This window comes from Carlito syrichta, unplaced genomic scaffold (assembly GCF_000164805.1).
Source record: "Carlito syrichta isolate Samal-C Ts95f unplaced genomic scaffold, Tarsius_syrichta-2.0.1 Scaffold309786, whole genome shotgun sequence".
Lineage (NCBI taxonomy): Eukaryota > Metazoa > Chordata > Mammalia > Primates > Tarsiidae > Carlito > Carlito syrichta.
The window spans coordinates 560,925-583,305 of record NW_007253882.1 but is presented as its reverse complement, the minus strand read 5'-3'; the positions used below and the strand labels follow the sequence as shown (position 1 = coordinate 583,305).

At 35.2% G+C, this 22,381-nt stretch overlaps 1 protein-coding gene across 1 annotated transcript in view; it reads left to right on the top strand.

The window, feature by feature from the left end:
* Positions 1-21,580, top strand: part of SPAG16 (sperm associated antigen 16) — a 21,768-nt gene extending 188 nt beyond the window's left edge. The window contains exons 2-5 of the mRNA XM_008067842.2: positions 4,931-4,977; positions 6,134-6,229; positions 14,571-14,686; positions 21,373-21,580. Coding sequence (XP_008066033.1) covers positions 4,931-4,977; positions 6,134-6,229; positions 14,571-14,686; positions 21,373-21,526 — 413 coding nt within the window. The 3' untranslated portion in view covers positions 21,527-21,580. The remainder of the gene's footprint in view (positions 1-4,930; positions 4,978-6,133; positions 6,230-14,570; positions 14,687-21,372) is intronic.
* The last annotated feature ends 801 nt before the right edge of the window (positions 21,581-22,381 follow it).

Sequence of the window (22,381 nt, the reverse complement as noted above, 5' to 3'; positions counted from 1 at the left end):
TGCCCCCGCCGCGCCCCCGACGGCCGCTCGCTGGAAGGCTCGCCTTTGGGGCGTGCGGGATGCCCCGTCCCTGCCGGAAGAGGAGGCCAGAGACCCGGGGTCTCGTGCCTAGTGGCCCCTCGAGGCATCGTGGTTGGGCCGCTGCTTTTGTAGGTCAAGGGCCCTGGTCTTCCTAAAGAAGCCCTGGAGCTTTCAGAATCCCGCCTCCATACTTTCATGGGGGAACGTCAGGAGATGAGGGAACGACCTCTGGCATTGGCCTTGAACGAGTGGAAGCTCAGAATCTCCTACCCCTGCACCTTGAGATGGTCCAGGCATCCGGAGCTTACATCCTTGGCGTAGCATCAGCTTCCTGCGCAGTTTCCATTTTGCCAATTTCTTCACTATCATCATCATCATCATCATCATCATATTAATAATATAATAAATAAATAATAAGATGTTTTTCTTGAGCAACTAAATGATGACCTGGTGAGTCCACACGGCTCAGAGACGTTAGGAAGAAAGCAGAGAGAGACAAGCGATTATTGGTGGGAGCGCCAGGAAAATGGAATAACCATATCTAGATAATTAGGCCCGCTATTTCTTGTGTAAGGTTTTAGAGTTCTCCTCCTCTCGGAGTATAGATTAATTGTACTGGAAAGGTGGGGAGGGTTCTTGAGAAAAAGACGTCTAATTCCTTTCTTCAGGCAGGTAAGAGAGAGATGGTTATCTGTTTTATTCTTAAGGACATCAAGGAAACTTCAAAATCTGCCTTATCTTCTTTTTTTTGTCCAACTATAATCCACCCAGCTTTAATTCAGGATTTCAGAAATTCAGCAATGTTTCATTTTGTGAGCATTGGCAAGCCGATTAACCTGTCCTGACCCAGGCTCAGTACACATCCATGCTACAGAGAGCTTTGAAGAATCTAGTTGAAAGATTAAAGAAAACGTGTAGTATTTTATTGGGTGCAAAAATGATTTTTACAGGAATATAAATTTGAATAGTTTGAAATCAATTTGAATGAAATGTATGGGTGCTTTAGTGTCATAAATGAGGTTTTAGATTCTGTTTTCGTAGCTTTAACAGTCTCTCTTAGAGTAATAATTCCTTTTTAAATTAAAAAATGATTTGAATAATTCTGAGTTTATAACGTGTATAAAGTTATCTAGGCATCTTGTCATTTTTGCCTTCATTAAAATGATTTCTATAAACACAGGTTGATGGTTAACATGTGACTGACAGAATGAGGTAACTTTTTGCAGACATCTTTGTGAAATAAGTTGTAGGATTGCCACGGAATGCAACGTTCAGCACTGAAAATCAGGTTTACTTAATTTGCAGGCAGATCACTGAGTCACAACTGCCAACATCTAGCAGTTTGCAAACCTGTCTTACACAGACTCTTTCAAATAATCACATTTACAAGAATAAGCAACTCTGAGCTTTTTAGGATTTTATTATTAATGCTAAGTCTGTGAGTTATCTAACCCCTTTGTTTTTCTTCTCTTTTTTTGGCTGGCTGACTACTATTTTATGTTTCAACCAAAAGGTAGTCAGAGGATGGCACATTTAAACATTTAACCAGCCGAGTTTGCTATATTCAATGTTTGGGGAAGAGGTTTAGTCATAAGAGAGGCTTTACCTCTTAGTTAAAATGAAGTTTGAAGATTGCTTGTGAATGCCAATTATCCCTGTATCTCTGGGCTCTCTGCACATGCATAATTAACAGTTGCCTGTATAATGTTATTTGACATTGTTTCTTAAGGCAATTATGATAGTTGCCGAAGTGAGACTTTCTTTGGTTTAAAGTCTTTAGCTTTCAGGTAATGTAATTGAGCTAATGCAGTGGATAAATAAAAATTATAGCACACACAGATGTCCTCCACTTTGCACATACTTAATCCCTTCTAATCTATTGCAGTTTGGCCCTGGACTTCCCTTATTTATGACTGAAACCATGCTCCTCACACATTAGCGGTCCCCAACCTTTTTGACATTAGGACCCAGTTTTGTGGAAGACAATTTTTCCATGGATGAGGTGGGGAGCAGAGAGGGGGAGGGCTATGCAGTCAAACCTCATTGCTAATGTTAACTGTATTTACAGCCTCTCCCCAGTGCTAGCCTCAGCTTCACCTCAGATCTTCAGGCATGAGATATTCTCATAAGGAGTGTGCAACTTAGATCCCTCGCATGCACAGTTCACAGTAGGGTAGTGCCCCTTCTGAGAATCTGATGCCACTGCTGATCTGAGAGGAGGTGGAGCTCAGGTGGTAATGTGAATTATGGGGAGTGGCTGTAAATACAGATGAAGCTTTGCTTGTTTGCTGGCTGCTCACTTCCTGCTGTGCTACTCAATTCCAGTCTGTGGCCCTTGGCTTGGAGACCCCTGTCTTACATTACACGATGAACTGTCAGTATTGAGCAAGACTTGAAAGAGGTTGGCTTGAATCTTCCAGAAAAGCACCTACTTTTCTGCTTTTCAACATTCAAACATAAAGGACATGGGAAAATGAATGTGGTCCAAACCTGAAATATAAGCAAGATCTACTATGGAGGGCATGTCTTCATTCATAAAAGTGCCATATTCTTTATAATGGTTGAGACACTGTGTTCAGGACAAATAATTCTTACCTCTCAACACCCCTTCCTTGTAACCTCCTAAATGTAATGGTGCCAACTAGTTCTCTTTTGCTTTTGTGTTTTAAACTTCTACAAGGTGAGACACAAACATACATGGCATAGTTCTTAGCTATCACAGGTACTTTAAGAAGTCGAGTTATGGAGTACAAGACTCCTCTGTAGAACTCTTATTAGAAAACATTATAAAATATAAGACTAGATATATAAAGGGCCAAGTAGGTGTATCCAGACCTTGGAAAGGTTAATTGTCTTTTGTTAGTGAATTCTCTATTAGAGATCACCACAGCTTGGGTAAGTTTTCAGTTGTAATTGTGATTAGGGGCTGCCTCTTAATGTGTGACTGGACATTTGGGAGTGCCTAGTTCCAACTGAAAGATGCAAGCTGGAAGGAATTTGCTCTAAGAAAGCTAAAGGTTAATTGATTTTGTTGCTTGTCTGAAAAAAGACTGTTCAAGGAAGAGTAATGGAATACATGGACCCTAGGAAAGTGGAAGTATTTTTTTGTTATCTGCCTCCTTTTATATGGACTTTCTGCTCCTCTAATCACCTTTTAATTATTTCATCTTTCTGGGCATTCTTAACACTAAGAATATGGCTTCTGAGATTGAGAAAGTAAGTTTACTGGCCATTGAGAGGGTCTTCCCTGCCTTCAGCAGCAGTTTCTGATGATTGAACAAGGTTAAGCCAGTCCTTTGAGACTCATCAGCTCTGGATGCAGTCCCAAAGCCAACTATTCTGAAACTGCAAATTATGGTTATGGGGTAGACTGCAGATGTGCAGGATTTTTTGTGTGATTGCTGCTTAATCTTTCAGCTAGCCATTTTTGAGCCCAGTTACCTTTTACCATATTATTGGGAGAGGCACTCACTCACGTTTAGCAATAAAATACTGGCCTTTTGAAAAGTACTTGGTATCTGAGGACTGGTCATAATAGAAAAAGTCTTATGTCTCCTTCAAGTGATAGGGATAAGGAAGACAGTGAAGAGCGATTACTTATAATGGAACTGGGTAACAAGAATACAATTGGAGGTTTAGAACTCTGAAAGATAATTGGCAAACACTTCAAGTATTTATATAGCACAAAATCCACAAAAAATATTAAGAGGCAGTATAACACTGTGAAACTCGAAGTTCTGGGACTGATTCCTAACTCTACTAGGCCCTAGCTGTGCCTGTGATTCCTGATTTGTAAAATGAGCTACTGATCATTTCAGCCCCATAGGCAGAATAACAAGGAAACCCTTAGAACAGTGCCTGGCTCCTATCAAATACTGTGTGTTTTCTGTTCTTGTTACAAACAACAGAAGATTTCATATACACTTTCAGCTAACTCTTAGTAGACATAATACCAGAGATAATTTTTTATGATCAACGGCACATGAAAAATGGATTAATTTCATCTTTTATTTTCATAGCCATTACTGTGCATTAAGGTTTTTAATTCACATCTTTTACATTTGGCATTATCAGATCAGTGTAATTGAAAAATATGTGACCCTAAAAACAACAACAAAAGCATTACTGATGTGTTTTGTGATTTATTTTAATGTAAAATGTTATCTTGAAGATTTCATTTGTAACTGGAGTAACACAATTTTTGAAAGTCTTACAGCAGTACACATGCTTATGTTAGAATCATTTATATTGATATTTAACATCTTGAACATTTATGAAATATCGAATTACAATTGCTACATAGTTTATATTTGCTTAAAAAATAGGTCTTCTTTCCTAGAAGGATCATTTAAAATTGAGATATATAAAAGGTAGAAATATAAGTAAACGTTTAATTGATAAAAACATTGACATATGTTTTTTTACTTATATTTCAATTTTAGTTTGCCTTTTGTTTATTCACAATGCTTTAAAACAAAGTCACACTTAATTCATGCACTATGAATAATTGACTCCAGAGCTCTGGAAAGTTCATTGAGGTTTAAGATAAATTTGAAAAATTTACAATTTTTTCTTCTCTCTATAATTTATGCTACCTTATGATACGATGTATATTTTTGTAAACCTTTTTAGAATCAAGCTAGAAATTATTAGTAAATTGTCAAACAGATAGAAGTATGGTTTTTCATTAATTTGGGTTGTGAGAGACAATAATTAACAATATTAACTTAAAATATTTTATTTTAAAATATCTAGATTTACAGACTGCATGGGGAACAAAAATTTTTTAAAAATTAAGTCACATATATTTGTCAGTTGAATCCAATACTGTATTTTAAGGTCAAGTTCATTTTTGGTGTAATAATTTTATTCCATATTTTTTGAGATTAAAACTTGACAAGATATTCAGAAGTCACCATAACAGAGGCATCTGAAGATGACTGTGAATATGAAGAGGTAATTTGTTAATTTTAGATATTTATTCTGTAAATTTAATACATCATTCTCATAAAATATTAATTTTATTTTCTGAAATATGTAAGCAATTTTTTTTGCTTAAGAGATACTGGTTTTTCAACTGAATTTAGCTAATATTAGCTGATTAAGAATGAAATATAAAATTCTGCTTAAACATTTACATTGGATTATACCTGACTTCTTTGGTTTTCCAGTTAATTGTCATTCAGCTTAAACTCCTTATCACCTGCCTTATAGATCCATACCATAGACTGTCATCTTTGTTCAGGAGGTATTTCTCATCATTCAGTTGGCTCTTGGTGGGGATTCTTAAATTTCCACTACTCAGTTGGAGCTCAGGTCTCATGCATCCTTCCAGCTTAACTGTACTTCTGTATAATGTGCTTCCTATTTCAACACTTTCCTTTAATTCGTTGTTCTGAGACCTGTCATTACTTCTGGGACTTGGAGGATAAAATAACTCCTAAGTGACAGAAGCCATGAATGAAGCTGTGTGGAAGAAAGCCTGGTAAACCTAGGTAAATAAGAGACAGGACATACATGGAAGATAGGATTTTTATTCCTGCTGGTAAAATGGAGATAATACATACCACATGAAGTTACTGAATGAGTTAATACATGTAAAAGGTTTAAAGCAATGCTCAGCATAAGAAGCATGTGATAAATGTTAGCTATTATTAGTACATAATTGCAATCCATAGCATTCTTTCAATGTTTTAACACACCGTGAATTTTTTTTTTTAATAGACTAGAAATTTTCAGTTGCTAGTAGTTACAAAAAAGTAACAGTGGAAAAAACCTGGGATGGGGAGAGAATGGTAGTATTTAGATAGCCTAACAATTTTTTTCCCCCCAGCAGAATTGTTAGACCACATTTGCCATTATAGAATAAAGCAGTTACCCACAAGCTAGTGTTGAGTTTGTTAAAAGTGACATTGATTGATATTTACAAGGAAGTCAGTAAGCTTCCTGCTTGTTAGTTATTAATTTTTTATATATCTTCAGAATGACATGATGTCTTACATAAAATGTATTTCTTTGATACTTTGCTTAGTGAAGAAAAATTATTTCTGAAATGAAATAAGGTGTTTTACATTTCTGTTCACTCTTGGTATCCTCTTTCTTTGTAATCTAGATAGCAGATGACAATTTTAGCATTCCGGAGGGTGAAGAAGACCTGGCAAAAGCAATTCAGATTGTCCAAGAACAGGCCACAGATACAAAAATTTTGGTGAGAATTTTGAAACCTATTTTAGCTTATGACTTACTAGTAATACCTTTTATATGAAGTTTTGAAAGTAATTTAAACTTTAAATACCTTATTTATTAAATTGAGCCCTGTAGCTTGCTATGTCATTTTCATTTGTATATTTCTCATCAAGCCATCACTTAATGAAAGCAGTCATATTGCTTGTTTTTGCCGTTGTTCTCATCATGGTCACTCTTGCATGACTCTGTAACAAGTGACGCCATCCCTCAGAACCCTGTCTGATTACTATCACTGGAGACTAAACCAAGGATTTTTAACGCTGATGTTTAGAATTTGTAACATATACAGATGCTTATGAACTAATCTTGTTAAGGAATACCATAGGGGATGCTTTTTGTTCTAATACCACTAACTAAAATTACATAAAACTGATGGTATTCCTATAAAGTTGAAAACACATTTAAAAATTGACAATAATGTAACAATAGCAAAAATATTTTTAAAGGCATTTTTTAATATACCAACATTAAGAAGAATGTTTTCTTTCAATGATAAAACCTTTTCCTTTTGAGAAACTGAAGGAAATTGTGATATTCTTAATTTAGTTGTAGATTTGACTTCCGTGGTGTGAAATAGTATATGAGGCTTTACCCCATATTATGTACCTTGTGCCAATCTTTCCGTATTCTGCAGATTTCTTCAGTCTAGAAATCCAATAACTCCTTTCCAGAATATCTGCCCATGCATAATTGAAAAAAAGAAAGCTTAAGAGAAATATTTCATGAAGTCAGAATTGATTCCATTCTGTTATAAATGGAGGACTACAGCTCATAGTAAACAGCATTCCCTAAGGCATACTGTGGATATAGTTTTTTCTAGGAAGACCCACAATGAGGCCTACAGCACAGGCTCGTCAGTCAGTTGGATATCTCAGTGCAATAGTCTGTAGGAATAATTTTAGAATAGAGCATTTAAAATGAAGTGCAGCGGGTATGTTTATTTATTGCTCATCATCGTTTTGGTTTATATCATTAAGTAAATAAATATTCTAAAATGTTTTTGTTGGAATTTGGTAAAGTAGATACGCTTGGCACATAGTCGGCACTAAATAAATAGCAGTTAAGTAAGTGAATGAATAAAGGAATCATTGAATAAAAAAATTCTGTACCAAACTGTAATTTGCAAGTTCATGAGTTCATTTTATCATAAGCATATGTTATGTTTTTAAATTTGATTTTTATTTCTGTAGTATTCCAATCTTTAGTAACTAGCTTTAAGTTGTGCAATGGGTTTTCTCTTTTATAGAATACAGATTGTTTAAATCAATTTTCTTTTGTTATGATCTTAGGTATCTGAATATAATAAATAATATATATTTTCTTCCACATTATGGGGTGCAGTAGTTCCTCTGCAATAAGGACTTTTCATGTTTTTATTAAAAATCGCAGGTAAAAGGTAATGATACTTTTAGGAAAGTCAAGTGGAAATAATATAAATAGTCTTATTTGTTAAAACATTAACAAAGACTACTAATTGAATAGTTAACATTTAAATAAGCTCTTATAATTTTCTTTAAACTTAGATAATCAATATAGATTAAATATTTAAGAACTGATTGCTTTATTTTATAAGCAACTTGACAAGACCTCATCTCTACAAAAAATTAGCCGGGCATGGTAGCGCGCACCTGTAGTTCCAGCTACTTGGAAGGCTGAGGCAGAAGGATCGCCGGAGCCCAGCAGGTCGAGGCTGTGGTGGCCGGGAGCGGCCTCTGCACTCCAGTCTGGGCTGCAGAATGAGACTCCAACCCAAAAAAAAAAAAAAAAAAAAAAAAATTTTATACTTGATGCACTATCAGTTTCCTCAATAGGTGCAATGTTCTGTATTCTTAATAAAATGTTTTCATTATATTTAAAGTTATTTTTTGAAACGATGAAGAAGACAGGATATGTTATTACTCTGTAACAATTTTGTAGTGTGGTTATACTGTCAGTTGTTTCTTGAAACTGAAGTCTTTTCCAAATATAAATATAAGTAGATGTAAGAATATATATATTCCTTATGTGTATGTGTGTATATTTATACATATGAGTATGTGGTTTTATGAAAATAAAGATCTACTTACATTTCAACTGAGTCTCTTCCCTTTCAAGCTCAAGCCTTCTTATGCATTTATTATTACCTTATTTTTGGTAAGTCTTTAGCTTCTTTGGTTCTTGGTTTTTTGTTCTGTTAATTTTTGAGGTACAATCTCAAAGATCTTTTGTATTGCTATCAGTCTATGATGACTTTCAATTTTTATAAAATTAGGATTTTGATCTTTAAAGATGACAGTAGCAAGGCACCCAGATCATCCCTGACATTTTCCCTCAAATCCCCTCTTGTCCCCTCTTTTCCTTCTCCTCTTGCACTTTCTCCTCCTCGGAAAATTAAAGTAGAATTTATGGCATTCCTTTGAAATATTCAAGTATTCTTAGAGAAGACTAACTGTTGATTGACCACAGCTACAATGTTGTTTAGTATATGTATCAGCAGTTCTGAATGTATTATGGGAGGCCCTTTGGGGGTTCTTAAGACCGCTTTCAGGGAGTTTGTGTTGTCATCCATTTTCCAACTATACATCTGCGCTTGAATTTTCTTCATATACTTCAATCAGGACAACTTATCAGAACAGGTTGTGTGGAGAAGCTAATATGGGGATCTAGCTGTTTCCTCTAGACATGAAAAGATTTTTAAGAATTTGTAACAGTGATACTTTTCTCACTTTTTTTCTGTTTTGGAAAATGTAGGGTTTTTTCATATTAATCTGTTATTTTATTTTAATTTAGAGTTGTAGGGTGTATATGAGGATTTGCTAAAAAAAGTAAACAGTGTGCAGGTGAGGTTTGAGCTTCTCCTAATAGTGGATCTGGTACTCACTGTGTGGTTGTGTGCCCTTTTCCCCTTCTTCCTTTCTCTTTCATCACTGTCCAGCCTTTGCTCGTCCTACCACTGTGCTCCTATGTCCAGTGATCAGGGCCCACTTATGAGTGAGAATATGTGGCATTCAGTGTTTTGTTTCTGTGATAATCCACTTTGATGGCCTCCAGCTGCATCCATGTTGCTGCAAAGGACTGATTTTGTTCTTCATGGCTGCATAATATTCCATGGTATATATGTACCACATTTGCTTTATCTAGTCTACTTTTGATGGGCATCTGAGTTGGTTCCATGCTTTTGCTATTGTTAATAGTGCTGCAATGAACATATGTGTGCACGTGTCTTTTGGGTAGAGCAATTTATGTTCCTCTTGAGTATTTTCCCGGAAGTGGGATTGCTGGATGGTATGATAGTTCAGTTTCTAGTTCTTTGAAAAAACACCATACTATTTTTGACAAAGGCTGAACTAGCTTACATTCCCATCAGCAGTGTACAAATGTTCCCTTTTCTCCATAACTAACAATTGTTGTTTCCTGACTTTTTAATAATAGCCATTCTGACCATTGTGAAGTGGTATCTCATTGTAGTTTTGATTTGCATTTCTCTGACGAAGGTGAGCATTTTTTAAAAATATGTTTCTTGACTGCTCTAATGTCTTCTTTTGAGAAGTGTCTATTCATGTCCTTTGCCCACTTTTTAATGGGGTTATTTGTTTTTTTCTTGTTAATTCAAGTTTCTTGTAGATTCTGGGTGTTAGGCCTTTGTCAGATAAATAGCTTACAAATATTTTCACTATTCTGTGGGCTGCTTCTTTAGTCTCTTGATGGTTTCTTTTGCTTTGCAAAAAATTTTAGCTTGATAAGATCCCATCTGCCAATTTTAGCTTTTGTTGCCTTTGCTTTTGAAGACTTGGCCATGAATTCATTGCTTATTCTGACGTCTAAGAGGGTGTTCCCTAAGTTTTCTCCTGAGATTCTTACAGTTTGATGTTTCACATTTAAATCTTCAATTCATTCTGAGTTAATATTTTATATGGTGATAGGTCATGCAAATTTTTATTATAGTTATTGTAAATTAGGTAAATATTTAAAAGTTTATTTCCAATGTGGTAATTCTTGATAGATATCACTTAAATAAGCAAAAACTCACGGAATCCTCAATAACTTTTAAGAGTACAAAAGTGTTCTGACAACTTGAAGTTTGAGACGATTTATAGAATTGTATACTAAGATATTTTCAAATATATTGGTTAAGAATTAATATCAAATATTTTTATTTAAGAATTATGGCAATATAACAAAAACAGTTTACATTAGTAAAGTTGTGTTTCTCTCATTTAGATCTTAATCTCATGATGATAAATGCCATTATCTTAAATCTTACATATAATGTGAATGAATTATATACATATATAATTTTTTTTTAGTTTTTATAGGCTCATGTACTAAGTTCCAATAAAAAGACCAATTTGTCATTATTGAGCCCCAAGTCTTTTAATGTACACATTTAATTTCAATTAGAAAACCATGTTTCTTGTACTCAAAGCCTTGCCTATAGATTGCCCAAGCCAGTATATTTGACTTAGTGTGAATTAAGGAGTTGATGAAATGAAGCCCCAAATCAATTAAGGTTTATGTTTTAGACCACTTGGATTTTAGTGTTTATTTTTATTTCTCACTAGTCAACCACAGTTTTTAAAGGTGTGTGCATTAGCTATGTTCAGGAAGAGACAGAATGGAAATCTTTATCTGAGAGGGCAGGAATTTACCATGTGTACTGCAACCATACATACAATAAACATCCTATAAGAAGCCCACAGGGATCTTTAGAAATGAGTAGACACACCTCCCTCCACTCTCTCTGTCTTATTTTTCCTCTTGTTATCCCAATTCCTATCTCATCCTAAAATATCATTTTCAAATTTATTGACTAAAAAAGCCAAGGTAGCATTTATTATTGTATAATGAATGTTTACTTCCAGCTATATATATCCTCATTGTACAATTATATCTAATCTTCTGTGCTAGTGATCACCAGACTGTAAACCCTTGAAGATGGGCATGCTATCTATACTCTGCTCTTTTGGCATCTGTGATAAGATTTGATATAGGGTCCTGCACATTGATATAATACCTTTTTAATAATCTTAGGAGGGGTAGTCCAAATTATTCTAAATAAACTTTTGAAAAAAATCATTTTGAGCCCTGCACATTTGTTAAGATTTTTCTGTTTCTGTAACTTCCCAAATTTGCCACAACTCCCTCCACTCTGAATATCATAGCAGCTACTAGTAATGAGCATCAGTGTTAAATTATGTATAGAACTTTTGTAAAAAACTATTAAAGGCAAAAAGATCCTCTCTCCTCAGTACATTTCTGTGTAAACATTCTGTGCATCCTATGTCACCTGGTATATAACCATTACCAGGTTAGGAAAAAGAAAGAGGAAGGAAAATTTGCTGCCAAATTTCTGTAGGTGAAAATTGATCTGCTTATTCAAATGATCAGCAAATAAATTAGTGGCTTTGTTATGACCAAACTGTGAGAAAGGAGAATTGCCAGCACACCAAGTTCTAATTATGAGTCCTTTAATAGTGCTTGATCAAGAGTAGGCTCATGCCAAGAAGCTCTTGATGCCGAACTAAACTAGCAAGAAGCTTATAAAGGCAAAAACCACAAGTGGGGTACATAGCAGGGGGAGTAGAGTAAGAGAACAAGGAATTCCAAACATAAGGGAACAAAATATAAAAATAAAACATGAGAATGTGGCGGGGGAATTTTGCAAAGAGCAATCTCTTGGTGCAACATCTGATTTTGGCTAACAAAGTGTACAATTACACAGAACATGTAGCTAGGGAGTTTCAAACTGCCAGCAAGAATGGTCAGCGTGAACGGCTCAGGGGAACAAAGCTGTGGGCCTGTGGTCATGGAAACGTTACAACAATCACGCATATACATTGCGGGGAGTCAATTTAGGTCAGATAGGCAGCTAAGATGGAGGATTTTAACAAAATGGAGTGACTTATGTCAAGCAAGTTCTTGCAATTATTTTATATATTTCATTAGCTATTTCAACTTCTTGCCAATAAGAAAATGAAAGCTCTCGAGAAAAAAGGATGCTTTGATACTTTTTTTTTTGAGTTGGAGTCTCACTCTGTCGCCCAGACTGGAGTTCAGTGGCCGCTCCCGGCCACCGCAGCCTCGACCTGCTGGGCTCCAGCGATCCTTCCGCCTCAGCCTTCCAAGTAGCTGGAACTACAGGCGCGCGCTACCACGCCCGGCTAATTTTTGATTTATTGTAGAGATGAGGTCTCGCCAAGTTGGCCAGGCGTGTCTCGAACCCGCGGCCTCAGGCAATCCACTCACTTCAGCCTTCCAAAGGCGCGGGATTACAGGCTGAGCCACCGAGCCCGGCTGCTTTGATACTTTTAAGAAACTACTTATTATTTGATTTATTTTGCACACTGACTTATGACTTATGTCCCAGTTTCATTTGTCATATCTTTATTTTTCTAGTTTAGGGGTCTGAAAAGTTGTTCTTTCAAAATAGTAAATACAGGTTGAATATCTCTTATCCAAAATTCTTGCACCAGAGGTGTTTCAGGTTTTGGATGGTTTCAGATTTTGGAATATTTGCATATATATGTCAACTATAAAAAATAAGATTTGAAAATGTGATTAAGTACAGAGTTTATTCACATGCAAAGGTTGAGAATAGCCACCTGAGAAACGCAGACTTCAAAAAAATGGGTTTGTATTTCAACCTGAGGAAGATACGGTTTTAGTTACAGGCATAAAAAGGAGGTTTAACAGAGTGGCAACATTTTCCATAGAAGGTGAATACAAACATTGTGGTGATTTGACTAGTTATAGCTTGCTACATTCCAAGGAATTCTGTAAGGGTGTAATGATCTCCAGGGATCTTATCTCTGACGCCATGCTGTCTTTCCTGATCATTTACAGGACAAGAATGAGGAAGAGAAATAATTTATAATAGAAGAAGTTGCAGCTGCATGCTGGGAGACTCAGGCCACATAGTTACATTCTTCTCAAGGCTTAAATAATTTACAATCTCAACAGCTTTAACTTTGAACTATTTAATCTCACATACATCATGAGATAGCTTAGGGATGGAACCCAAGTCTAAATATGGAATTTATTTATTTTTCATATACTAGGTAATTCTATACAATATTTTAAATAATTTTGCATATGAAACAAAGTTTGTATTAACTACTTGTGTGTGGAATTTTCAATTTGTGGCATATTGCTGACATTCAAAACTTTTGGAGTATGTCAGGTTTTGGATTTTTGGATTAGGGATGACTCAACTTGTAATTTAGGTGTTTTTTTGTTTTGTTTTTTTTTTGAGTTGGAGTCTCACTCTGTCGCCACCGCAGCCTCGACCTGCTGGGCTCCAGCGATCCTTCCGCCTCAGCCTTCCAAGTAACTGGAATTACAGGCGCGCACTACCACACCCGGCTAATTTTTTTGATTTATTGTAGAGATGAGGTCTCACCAAGTGCCCAGGCAGCCCTCGAACCCACGGGCTCAGGCAATCCACTCACCTCAGCCTCCCAAGGTGCGTGATTACAGGCTGAGCCACCAAACCCAGCTTGTAATTTAGGTTTTGAAGGTCATAAGGTCTCTGTGGCAACTAATCAGCTGTCTCATGTAGTTAAAAAAAAATCTGTAGACAGTAAGAAAACAAATGGGTGTGGCTGTATTTTAGCAAACTTTTATTCATAGGAACAGTTAGTTGACCTCTGATCTAGTTGGTAGATTTATTTACTTCCATATGGAACAGTAGTACAAGTTTCTTTTATCACACATTATTTTTCCCATAGTGTTTCTAAAAATCAAAGAACTAGAATCCTCCCATTTCTCTTTATAATGACAATTAAAACAATTAAAAGGTCTGTACTTACATTATTTCTTCTTTTTAAAATTGAAAGGGCAGGCTGACCTCTTTACTGTCCTTCAGATGATCCAATCACACTCTTGCCTCAGGGTCTTTGCAATTGCTGATTCTGTATCTGGAATGTGAGTCACTCTCCCTCTTTGTCTAGATTTATGCTCAGATAGCACTTTGTCAATGATATCTTCACCACCCCACATATATAGCAACCCAGCTCCACACACATATTTGTCCTAAACCTGGGTCTCCCTATCTTTAGTTCTCTACGCCCCCCAGTTAGTACCATCTGCCATACTATGTTTTCAGTTATTCATAGTCTGTCTCCATCCACTTACTGTTAGATATAAGAACAGAGACTTGTTTGTTTTTATCTGCTTTATCCCTTTTGATTTAAATATTCCTGACATATGTCACTCAACAAAAATTGTTGAAAAAAATGTGTGAATAAATGAATCAAAGACCTATCTATACCATTAATCCGTGCTTTGATGTTTTCAAAATAAATAATTGCACATTTAAATTTCAGGAACAGAAAACAGTTCTTCCTTCAAAGCCTGTGCCTGAAGTAATAGAAGACTTTCTCTGCAACTTCCTCATCAAAATGGGAATGACCAGAACTCTTGATTGCTTTCAGTCTGAATGGTAAACAATTATGTGACTTAATAGTCTCTTGAAATGCTAACAACATTTAATGTGTCCACTTTAAACTGTCTTAGCAGACTTTGAAATGACTCAGTTTATGCAGAATGGATGGAAGTCTTTCCTGTCTCCACCTCTACATACACACACACACACACACACACACACACATACACACACACACACACACCAAAATCAGAAACTCAATTGAAAATACATTTTTATTAGACATCTTTCTTAAATATTTAGAGTAAAGTGATTTTCAACAAGTCAAGAAAGTGAAATATTTCCTGGAGTTATATTACACAAAGCTATATATGAAATATTTTTGTATAATTATTAAGAGTAATATTTCCTGTGTTTAGCTACCATATTAATCTTGTTTACTTGATTTATGTATAGTGTAATAGTCTAACTTCTTCTATTCATATGACTGATTGATTCTTTTTCTATCAATATTCTTTCATGTAGAAGTGGAATTGTATTTTAAATATTACCTAAGCACACGATTTTCTTATTATAGTTGTAAATACTCAAAAGTTATTGGTTATGAAAATCAGTAGGCATGCTGTTGTTATTCCTTTTTCTATAGTAATAATGTGACCAGGTGTATTTTCAGATTACTAACTTTTTAAAAGAAATACTATTAAATGACTAGATACACAAATGTAAGTTTGAACTTTAATAGCTATTGCATATATAGAAAGAGTGATTAATATGATATGTAAGGATATTTTTGGTGCTTCTGGACTAAATCCTTATTTTTTTTTAAGTGAGAAAGCAGGATTTATTGAGAAGACAGAAAAACTCCTACAGTGGGAGGGAACCCGAGGGGGTTGCCCCTAAATCCTAATTTTAAATATAGGAATAATTTGTTATTTCTATTCATCCAGCTGTGGTGTAGTTTTTATGTTTTGTTTTTTAATTTTGTTATTTTTGGTTCTCCTCTACTAAGAAAATGCACATAAAAGTAATCAGTTTTATTATTTTAAATTGCACATATTAATAACTTTAATGAGAAGAATCATTTGCACTAATGCGGTCTAAGAAAAACAGCAAGTTTAATGGTACAAAAAGAATACTGCTTCTTTTAAATCTGGAAATTATGTGAATGATTTAAAAAATAATTTTTAATAAAAAATATCCGTTAGAAATAATTACAAATGCATTAGAAAATACATTTTTGTAAAAGTAGGCAGGTAATTTATGGTACTAATAAAATGAAAGATTAATGTGGTTCTGTTATCTTTTTGTCATCTAAAAATGTGTGTTAGGGCAGAATGTGTGCTTATATGCTAGTCCAATCCAAAGTGTGAAATGATTTCCTTAGAGAAATCTGGATCCAGGAATACTCTTAACAATTAAGTGATGTCATATTATCCTTTTAGTTTTAGGAATCTGAATTGACAAGATGAAATTTTAGGATGCTATAATAATATTAGAATTTAAAGATGCCCCAATTAAGCATATCACTTAGCATGTTATTTCTATCATAAGGGAAAATTTGTATAAAGATCTGGCTGGTAGCCCAGCATGATGGCCAAGCCTATAATCCCAGCACTTTGGGAGGCCAAGGCGAGAGGATTGCCTGAGCCCGCGGGTTCGAGACCAGCCTGGGCAACATGGTGAGAGACCTCGTCTCTACAATAAGTCAAAAAATTAGCTGGGCATGGAAGTTCCGGCTACTTGGAAGGCTAAGTGGAAGGGTCGCCAGTGCCCAGCAGGTTGAGGCTGTGATGGCTGGGAGTATGCCACTGCACTCCAGCCTGGGGGACAGAAGGAGACTCCAACTTAAAAAAGAAAAAAAAAAAGATCTGGCTGGTAGCTCACACTTGTAATCTCAGTACTTTGGGAGGCTGAGGCAGGAAGTTTGAGGCCAGGAGTTTGAGGTCAACCTAGGAAATATAGTAGACCCTGTCTCTACAAAAAAAAAAAAAAATTATTCAGGCTTGTAGCACACACCTATTGTCTTAGCTACTTGAGAGGCTGAGGCAGAAGGATGCCTTGAGCCCAGGAGGTCAAGGCTGTAGTGAGCTGTTATTGTGCCGCTGCACACTAGCCTGGGTGACAGAATGAGATCCTGTCTAAAAAAAAAAAAAAAATTGTATAAAAAAAATCTCTTTATAATATGGATTTAGTAATAGTATTGTGGTTCAAATAATTTAATCCTTATCTCTAGCTGTTTACCTTGAGATTACACTGTATTGGGTACTTTATTTCACAAAAACTTTTAAAATTTTGATCAGAAACCTTTACCTATACTACATAGTAGACTTATAGTAATATTTAATCATATACATTACTTTTGTCATTTTTATTACAGAAATATTTATTTTCTGATTTACAAAAAAAGTTGCCAAACCCTGCTTTATATAATATATATTGGTAAATGCTGTAGGAATTTAATCTATGAACCATTAAAAAGTTGCCATTGCAGGCTTAGTCAATGCTATTTTATATTTAATTTTGAAGTACTCTTGGACAATGGTAATTTCTTTGGGGCAAAATTAAGGGATTAAAATGGAGAAAATATGCTTGTGTAATTAAATATCCTTACCTGAGCATATGTTATCCATCTCTCTCCCTGTGGCTGGGTTGTTCACATGATCAGGCATACTCACCCATTCTTGCTCTTTTTTTTCCCCTCTTATTATCAGAAATTTACTTTGGTATCATTTTTATTAGCACGGTATAATTTCACAAAGTATTTAATTTACTTCTCCCAGTAGCTGTATGCAGCAGGGTAGTCACAGTTATACTTCCATTTCATGGATGTGGAAAGGGCTTGGGGAGATCTGAAAATCTGCCTCAGTAAGTGTCAGCAAGGAACAGCAGCCAGTAAGTGACAAAGTCTACCCAGGTTATACTGATCTTAAAGACCAATCTCCTAACCACGTTGCTAAATTGTGGAATTATACAAGGGAATCTTGAAAAAAAAAAATAATAAAGATGCTGTTTGGCTTGGCTGGAGATTAAAAGAACTTAAGGAATGTCTCGATTTACAGTCCAAATTTGTGTGTCTTTTCTTTATTGACTTGATAAATCATGGGACTGTTATTAAACTTTTCAACTGTATTCTGTTTTTTTCCTGTGAAGGACTATCAGCTTCTAGAGTAATAGTTATGATGGTGCTAGGGATTTCAACATCCTATTTGGACGTAATTAAAAGAATTTTTACTTTGTTTGTAAAATATTTTGTAACCTTTTCTGAAAGCATGGTGCAAAACTCTCATTTGAGGCTGACTGACTTTTCTCCTGTCTTTTACATCTTATCTCTTGGGTGCCATCATGAAGGAAAAATAATCCTTGCTTTTCTGACACCATTTATATGTTTACTGGAATTCTGTCAAACTTTTCATCACTTATGGCAGCGAGTGTTAAACTTTCTTGGGATATAGACAAATCTTTTGAAAGCGCTATGCATGTTCTTCCTGAATTGCATACATATTCTCCATATCTACATAATTAATTCTAGGTAGTTTATGAATCTTCATGATAAATGTTATTTTTTATAAATGGAATTTTATTGGCAGTTTTTTATTTTGAGTTGGAGTCTCACTGTCGCCCAGACTGGAGTGCCGTGGCCGCTCCCAGCCACCGCAGCCTCGACCTGCTGGGCTCCGGCGATCTTTCCGCCTCAGCCTTCCAAGTAGCTGAAACTACAGGCGCACGCTACCATGCCCGGCTAATTTTTTAAAAAAATTTATTGTAGAGATGAGGTCTCACCTGCCCAGGCGGGTCACGATTATTGGCAGTTTTATTGGGAGTAAATTAGGTTTCAAATTTCTGATAGTTATGACAATCATTTTTACCCACCTAAACACACATTTCACTCTTATTTTAAGGGTAAAGGTATAAGAAGTAAACAGTAAAAAGCCAGAATGTTTCTTAAAACAAACAAAGCAAAAAGAATAACACATACATATAAACTGAAACAAAACCAGAAAATTTTATTTAGGAGAATGCAGATTTTACAGGAAATATATGTCTGGAGTGTGTAGATTAAGAGTCCCAATTACTTATAGTATTACCTAATAGTGAGTTTAGAGTCATCCTTTATATATTTACATGGATGGCAAAGTTTGCATGATAAATAATTTTTGAATGCTCTAAGATAGGTATAATGTAATATATGCCATATTTTGATTTGTACTTCTTTGACCACATATTATTTGTAGTATTTAATTTAGAAAAAACTCTAACTTTTTTCCTTGTAGAGATAATTTGTAACCTTTTTCTGCATTAAATAAAGCAAGTTACTGAAAACCAATTTCATGGTCAGGAAACCTTTATGGTCCAATACTTCAATCAATCTCTATATCTTCTCTTCTGAGACAAGCATAAATCACATTCCAAATATAGATAAAATACCGAATTTATGATTAAATGGTTATTTGTTTTTGTTTTATAAATTGTGACAAATATTATATAATATTGATTCAATTATCTTAACCTTCAGGATATTCTACAGTGGTCCTCTTGCTGTTTTTCTATATATCATATAAGGTATATAACAAAAATATGTGGCTTTATTAATGTGTAATATATTAATAAAGGAATGATTTGTAAAATGAAAAATACTGATAATTTTTCATTTTTAGCTCTAATATTTAGCTCATCTAGCATAAGCTTTGTAGGGATTTCTTTGTTAATAACTTTACTACTTAAATGTTTTTCTGTTCAGATTTTTTTCTTTAGCTTTATTGATTACTACATACAGTGATTAAAATTGTAATTACTTACAATCTATAAATGATTCTCTGATGTTCCTTATTTCACTGAGGAAATAGAAGTTCTGTGATTCCTGTCTTCCTCTATACCAGTCTGCAGCTTCTAGTCTCAGGCATTTTTGTCTCCTGTCACAGACACTGAGCTGTTATCAGAAACCAGCCATACTCTGGTCTACTCCATCCTAACTCCTCTAACGTACTCAAGGGCATTGCTTCTGTAATTGTCAACATTTCCCTCTCTTTGCTAGATCATTCCTGTATGCCTCTGCAAAAATATTTCACATGTAAAAACAGGAAAAAAAAACCCTTCTAAGTTCATTTTGATTTCCTAATTCTGATTTATAGCCTATAAAAACTTCCTTGAAAAGTTTGCTGCTACTTTCTCATTCCCTAATCTCACACATGCTTTAGTTTGGCTTTCATCCCCATGACTCTACTGAAACTTTTGTCAGTGACTTGCACATTGCCAAATTCAATGGTTGATTCTCAGTACTCTTTTCAGTCTTCTGGCAGCATTTGTCACTGTGGCTCATTTCTTCCTTTTTGGTCCGCTTTCTTCATATGCCCCCTGGGCACAGCTCTCTCATAGTCTATTACTGTTTTACTGGCCTCTCCTTCTTAGTCTCTTTGGTAGTATTTTCTCTCCCCCCCACCCCGAAGAAATGGACTGTTTTATGGCTCAGTCCTAGGACTTCTTCATGTCTTTTAAACTTTGATTTCTCCCTGCCTTTCTGTTCTCTTCGTCTCATCATAACTTTAAGTAATATCTGTATACTGATGATTTCCAAATTTAAATTGCCTGCCCTAACTTTTTCCTTGAACTCTGAACACGTATTCCCAACATTCATCTTCATTTGAATGTCTGCTAGATATATTTCAGTTAACATGAATGGAAACAATTTCTTGATTACTCCAAACACCCAGCTTCTCCTGCATTTGTTCACATTTAGTAAATGTCTGCTGCTCAGCCAAAAGCCTTGGAGTCACCCTTGATTTCTCTCTTTTATCAACTCTTGACAGCTGATTCACTAGAGAGCCTGTTGTCTCCACCTTTACAGCATGTCTCGAAGATCCCAGCTTCTCACAACCTTCACTGCTACCGACTTTGTTCAAGCTTCCATTCCCTCTCTTGGACCTTTGCAGGAGCTTGCTAGCTGGTCTCTCTGATTCTATGCTTGCCTTTCTAGCGATTGTTTCTTCAAACAGATGAATCTTTTAAAAACATAAATCGATCAGTGTCACTTGTCTCAAAACTTTCCCATGTCTCCATTCTAATTGAGTCCAATCACCTTTCTCACCCTGACTCTCTACCGTTTTTCTGACTTATCTCTCTCCACTCTCTCCATTGCTTCCTTGTCTCCAGCTCCAGGCAATCCAGATATCCTGGCTTTTTTGCTCTTGCAGATGCCAAACACTTCCTTGTTTCAGGGCCTTGGCAATTACCTTTTGTCAGCCCTGGATGCTTCTCTCCCAGGTATCCAGTGGCATAGTCTCTCATTTCCTTCAGGTCTCTGCTCAAAGATCACTTTGCCAGTCATGACCACTTAATATAAAACAGCATAAACAACCCCATCAGGGTCCTCACCTCACTCTTTCTCTATCTTTTATCCTGCTTATTTTATTTCATAGAACTTATCACTGCCTGTACTAGAATGGAAACAATGAGATAGAGACTTAGACAGTGTTGTCAACTTTACCGGTGTCTAGACGAATGCCTGGAACTTATAGTTATAGCTATAGTTATATAGTTATAGCTATATACCATTATGATATTAGTTCCTAGCACTTTATTAACATTTTATTTTTAAAAAATGAATGTTGATATTTTAATTTATAAATGTAACATAGCAACTGATTACTATAACATTTCCTGAGACTTAACTTTTTAAATTATGTATCAATTAAAACAATTTAGTAGAAAGAAACAACATAAAACCTTTTGTTTGATTTTTATCCTAGGTATGAGTTAATACAGAAGGGAGGTACTGAACTTAGAACTGTTGGGAATGTTCCAGATGTCTACACCCAGATCATGCTTTTAGAAAATGAGAACAAAAATTTAAAGAAAGACTTGAAACACTACAAACAAGCTGCTGAGTATGTTATTTTTTAAATTACATTTTTTTCTTTTTCTTTTTGACTAAGTAAAACAGTTGAATGAGGCTGATAGATGTAATGTGCCAGAGCTTTAATTTAGGAGAGCTGAATTTTATTTAAGTTCTAGTTGCAAAGAATGTGAAAGACTTCATTAGCAAATTAATTAAATAGATGACCAGAACTCTCACAAATGCAACTCACTAACAAGAGTGGGATTCAGAGGGTTGTGAGGGAGATGGTTAATTTGTTATATAACAGTTACTTCCTCATGTATCAATAAGCTTTTCATGATTTATGAAATTTTTTCCTGTAAAGATAAGCTAATTTCTGAAATAATACAATTATAAAAAAGAAGAGAGGTAGAAACCAGTTTATTTCTAGTTGAGGAGTTTCTGTATTGGAAAATTCTCCAAAGTAAATAATGTAGGGCAACCCCCTCAGGTCCTCTCTCACTGTGGGAGCTTTTCTGTCCTCTCAATAAATCCTGCTCTCTCAAAAAAAAAAAAAAAAATGTGAACTGTGGACTTTGGGTGACAATGATATGTAGATTCATCAGTTGTAGTAAATGAACCTCTCTGATGGGGGATACTGATAATGGAGAAGGTTGTGCACGTGTGGAAGCTACAGGCATTGAGGACATCTCTGTACTTTGCAGTCAGTTTTACTGTGAACTTTACACTGTTCTAAAATATGAATTCTTTTTTTTTTAAAGAAAAATATAAACAATTCATAATCACACCACCCAGAACCAACTGCTTATCCTTTTGTTGAATATCTTTTTGGATTTCCTTCAATGCATGCAGACAATTCAAGTGTAATTAAAAAACAAAAACAAAAAAAACTATGGTAATGCCTTATGCCATATTTTGTA